Source organism: Topomyia yanbarensis, chromosome 2 (genome assembly GCF_030247195.1).
Source record: "Topomyia yanbarensis strain Yona2022 chromosome 2, ASM3024719v1, whole genome shotgun sequence".
Lineage (NCBI taxonomy): Eukaryota > Metazoa > Arthropoda > Insecta > Diptera > Culicidae > Topomyia > Topomyia yanbarensis.
Window position 1 is genome coordinate 160,175,582 of NC_080671.1, and position 4,893 is coordinate 160,180,474.

General features: G+C 43.6%; 1 protein-coding gene across 1 annotated transcript; it reads right to left on the reverse strand.

Moving 5' to 3' along the window:
- Positions 1 to 320: 320 nt before the first annotated feature.
- Positions 321 to 3,773, reverse strand: LOC131679860 (uncharacterized protein K02A2.6-like). The gene has a single exon (XM_058960610.1). The coding sequence runs from the start codon at positions 3,771 to 3,773 to the stop codon at positions 321 to 323; it is 3,453 nt and encodes a 1,150-aa protein (XP_058816593.1).
- Positions 3,774 to 4,893: the final 1,120 nt, after the last annotated feature.

Consider the following 4,893-nt stretch of genomic DNA (forward strand, 5'->3'; position numbering starts at 1 on the left):
TATGCATTTCCTTTATACTAAATGTAAAACTACATAAATAATAACATGGGGAACGTACCAATCGAGCCGATATATTCTAATAAGCTGTGTTGACAAATTACAAGATTTTCTATGCCGAATATTATCAGTAGTCAGGGTACAGATCTTCTCCGTTGCAACTATTATCGCCAAAAAGAAATGCACAATTACATCACTAGATGAATGAATCTGCACGACAATCAAAATAGATTCACTGCCGAATTTGCCAGAAAAAACAAATACCAACAAATTTTCACTCATACATACAACTGGTCGTACGACCAGTTTTTAAGCATGCCAAACTACCATACGACACGACCGGGTCGTACTACAAGTCGTACGACAGAGGCACACACGTTGCGATAATCGTTCAGACGGTCGTTTCGACACAAGTTGTACGACCGGTTGTACGACCGTCGTACAACAAATCGTATCGTGTATGGCCTGTTTAAGAGCGACCGGTTTTGACGTTCCACCTCGCCATTTGCACTTGGCCAGTATGGAGTTGTGTGAGTGAGTTTGATACCGTAATCGACACAGTAGTCCTTGAGCTCTTGGCTGGAGAAATTTTTCGCATTATCAGTTGTCAACACCATCGGCAAACCCAATTTTGTGAAAATTCGTCTCAACATCAGAATTACATCATTCGAAGTAGTGTGAGTAGTAATTTCGGCTACAACAAATCGGCTGTAAAGATCGACCAATACGAAAATATATTTTCCGCTCGGTAAGGGACCGAGGAAGTCGGCACTTAAATGAACCCAAGGTGCTGATGGCAGTTCTCGCACACGCAATGGCTCTGGTTTGCTGGCTTGGCCTACCATTTGGCACTCTACACAGGTTCTGCATGATTTTTCTACGTCGGCGTCTAATCCCGGCCACCATACTGCAACACGTAGCCTTCGTTTCATCTTTTCTTTTCCAGGGTGTCCAACGTGTGAAAGTTGAAGAACTGTTGCCCGGAGCGAATAAGGAATAACGATTTTGTTTTTGCGTAACAAAATATGTTTTACTAGGCAAAGTTCCGATTTAAACGGTACAAATCCTTTCAGAGTGTGATCCCAGTTGTCGTCGTACAGTGCTTGTCGAATCTTTTGGATCTCATTGTCATCTTTTGAACAACGGACAATTTCGTTCATCGTTATTGCTGCTGGTCTGTTCACATCCACAATTGAATTCAACACTTCTTCCGTTTGTTTATCAAATGTTTTTGCGAGTGGAATATCGGAGAGGCGCGATAGTGGGTCAGCTATGTTGACCTCCCCAGGGACGTACACGATAGAGTATCGATAGGACTGCATTCTCAATACCCAGCGTTCTTGCCTCGGATTGGGAGTCGAAGATTCTCCAAAAATTTGCACCAACGGCTTGTGATCGGTCAGTATAGTGAAATTTAGGCCCCTCAAATACATTTCAAAGCGCTCTGTAGCCCATACAACGGCTAGGGCCTCTTTATCTAATGTCGAATATTTTTTCTCTGTTGTAGAAAGACTCTTACTTGCGTAACTTATTGGTCGCGGCCTGGAATTTACCGTTTGCAGCAGAACTGCACCCAGACCATTGTCGCTGGCATCGGTTACCAGAATTGTTGGAGATTCCGGGTTGTAGTACGCCAAATGTTCTGGATCTGAAAGCGCTCGCTTAATTTTGGTGAATGAGTCCTTTGCATCCTTGGACCAATGAATTTTCGCCCCTTTTTCAGTCATGCTTCGAAGCGGTGCGGTTAAAACTGACAAGTTGGGCACGAATTTCCCAACGTAATTTACTAATCCCAAAAAGCTACGCATTTCACTAGGATTCTGTGGTCGGCGGAAAGTCTGAATGGCGCTCACCTTATCATTTGTAGGTAGAATTCCCTGCTCCGAAAGTTTATGACCCATAAATGTCACAGTCGTTTTACCATACTCACTTTTTTCCACGTTAATTGTAAGACCGAATTCGTGTAAGCGGTTGAGAACTGCTTTCAGCCGTAGATCATGTTCTTCTTTTGACGATCCATACACCAGAAGATCGTCGATAAATGCTTTCACGCCTTGAAGCCCTCGCAGAACTCGTTCAATACATCGTTGGAAAATTTCAGGTGCCACTTTCATCCCGAACATAAGCCTTTTATATCGGTAATATGCATCCGGAGTAACAAATGTGGTAATTTCGCGAGAATTCGGAGCAAGCTCAATTTGATGAAAGGCTTTAACTAAATCTATTTTGCTAAAAACCTTGCATCCATCTAAATGCGGCATGATTTCCTCGAAAGTCGGTAGAGGATGTTTTTCGGAAAAAATGGCCTTGTTTGCTTTCCGCATATCAACACAAAGTCTTACGCTCTTACCACCATCCTTGGGAGTAACGACTAAAGGCGAAGCCCATGTTATTTTCAAAGGTGCGGGTTCAATAATATCCTGCTTCAGTAGATCAGCAAGCTTATCATTCACCAACTTTTTCAACGGAATCGGTAATCTTCTGCATGACTGTTGCACCGGGGTCACACTGCTATCGATTTTGATTTCTACTTGTGTATCCTTCAACTTTCCAATGATTGGTTCATTAACGTTATCTACGTTAAACACCTCTCCATGAATTTCCAAAATTCCTAGCTCCGTAGATGTTCCTCTGCTTAATAAATTGGCTCCGTTCTTTTTGTCCACCACATATAACTCACAATTCACTGACTTATTTCGTGTAGCAATGTCAGTTTTCACAATTTTGTACACTTTTAGCTTTCCGTTTCCATATACTCGCAACACTTTGCTCGATTTCTCCTCTTTACTGAACCTACATCCACTGTCTTTTAAAGCCCTCCACGTACGCCGCGTAATAACATTCACATGGGCTCCGGAATCAATCACCCAATGCAGTTTTATGCCCCCCACGAAACATGTAACTTTGTCCGCTACCGTGCTTGTTGCATACACATTTTGAACATCGTCATCTGAATCACTTTCAATTTCACTTCCCGAAGAATCGGTTGCAGAGTCATCGCAATTTTTCACTTGTTGGACTCGGTGCTTTGATGAACCGCTTCGATTCGCTGATTTGGTTTTACACATCTTCTTAAAATGTCCCACAATTTTGCACTTGTCGCATGTTTTTGATCTCGCCGGGCACTTTTTATCATTAGCGAAATGACCTTGGTTACCGCAGCGGAAGCACAATTCTTCTCGGTTGCTCTTCTTTACTTGATGAACAGTATTCTCATCCGCGGGTTTTCTCATCTCATCTCGATTTTTTTTCACCGTTTCCAAAACACGAGCCTCCTCCGCTATTTCCGGTACCGTCATCAACTTTTTTTTCAAAATCGCCTCTCTGAGCGCATCGGCACGGCAATTATCGAATATTTGCTCTGTGATCCGCATCTCCAAAGCATCACCATAATCACAAAGTCGAGCCTGATCCCGGAGACGGTGGATAAATTTCTCTATAGTTTCGTTCTCCTCCTGTGTCATTTTACGGAACACAAATCGTTCATAAGGAATACTCGTAAGTGGGGCAAAATGAGCATCCAATAAACGAATAGCTTCACGATATACATCTGAGCCAGCAGGTGGAGCCGCGTCATAACCGACTGTGTTGTAAAAGATATCTTGCACGTCGGGACCAGCAAAATGTAGCATATACGACCGCTTTCTAGAAGCCAGTGCAACGGCGTTAACGTCCAAAAATAGTTCCAATGACCTTTTCCATTTTGCCCACCTATTGCCGATTGATGTCGTATTTTCAACCTCGAATGGAGGCATCGATGACTTCTGCATTTCCATTGCTTAAATTTCTTTTCCTGGCTTCAATTTTTTTCTTGCTATGGCGTCTTCAACTCACTTTGAGGTTAGGTTATGTGATCTTCCCTCCAATTTCACAAATTAATGGCGTCTCATTGACTCAGTTTCCGCCGTGAAAGTTCTCTGCAAAGCATCAGGTTTACCCGACAGTTCGGAATTTATGTTGCACGCCGTATTTAAACAAGATCCGTATTTAAACCGATTACAGCCGAATTTAATCAAAATCACCTCCTTGTCGCCAAAATGTTACGACTAAAACCACACACGACTGAAGTCTATCAAAGTATCTTTATTAATGATCAGCAGTATGAACAGAATGTTTTACATGGTCGATTCAGTGTTGCCAAGTAATCACAACACTTTCCCAAACAGAATAGAATCCCATTCAGTGGCAGTCAGTGTAGGCAGTGTCGTGTGCGTATTTGTGAGACTAAATGTAAGCCTCGTGTTCTCGTCCAATGTGCAATGTGCTTATTTGTCGCATGTGTGCGATATTATTTTTCTACAGATTCGTAACGGTCAAACGCCACACCATACCGCTAGCGACAGCTTCTGACCCCACCGTCAGCTCTCAGAGTTTCCCGGCGGTACACGTGGCCGGAAGAGGGTCGCTGACGTCATCAACGCGCCCTTGGCAGGGCAGACCAGCCGACACGCTACGATCGGCAACCAACATTATCTACGTTTCGTTTACCTGGAAGTTACACCAACCACGGATTCAGCTATACTGCACAACCGAGATGGACAAAAATCCATCCTCATCATATCAAACACTCTCCTCCGCTATTGATGGACTTTCTTTAGCAGTAACTACAGTCGCAGCATCGCATAGCTGGGCTTCGCCCTACAATTACGTTGTGTCGAGCTCATTCGATCTACCTTACTCGATCAATCCGCTGTACACATCCTGTTCACCAAGTACCACCGGACAAACAAACACTCTCGTCTCGTATGCAACTCGAGTACCTGTAAATGCCTCTATGATAGCTCCTAGTATGTTCGCAACATCCTACAAAGTCAGCTCCGCTCCACCAGTCGTATCAGGAGATACTACAATACCAATTGTTCCTCGGAGGGTCAATGCCCCGAGCGTGACGACATC

Bases quoted from the DNA above. Each gene is read 5' to 3' on its own strand.
- LOC131679860 (XM_058960610.1), bottom strand. From the start codon at position 3,773: ATGGAAATGCAGAAGTCATCGATGCCTCCATTCGAGGTTGAAAATACG.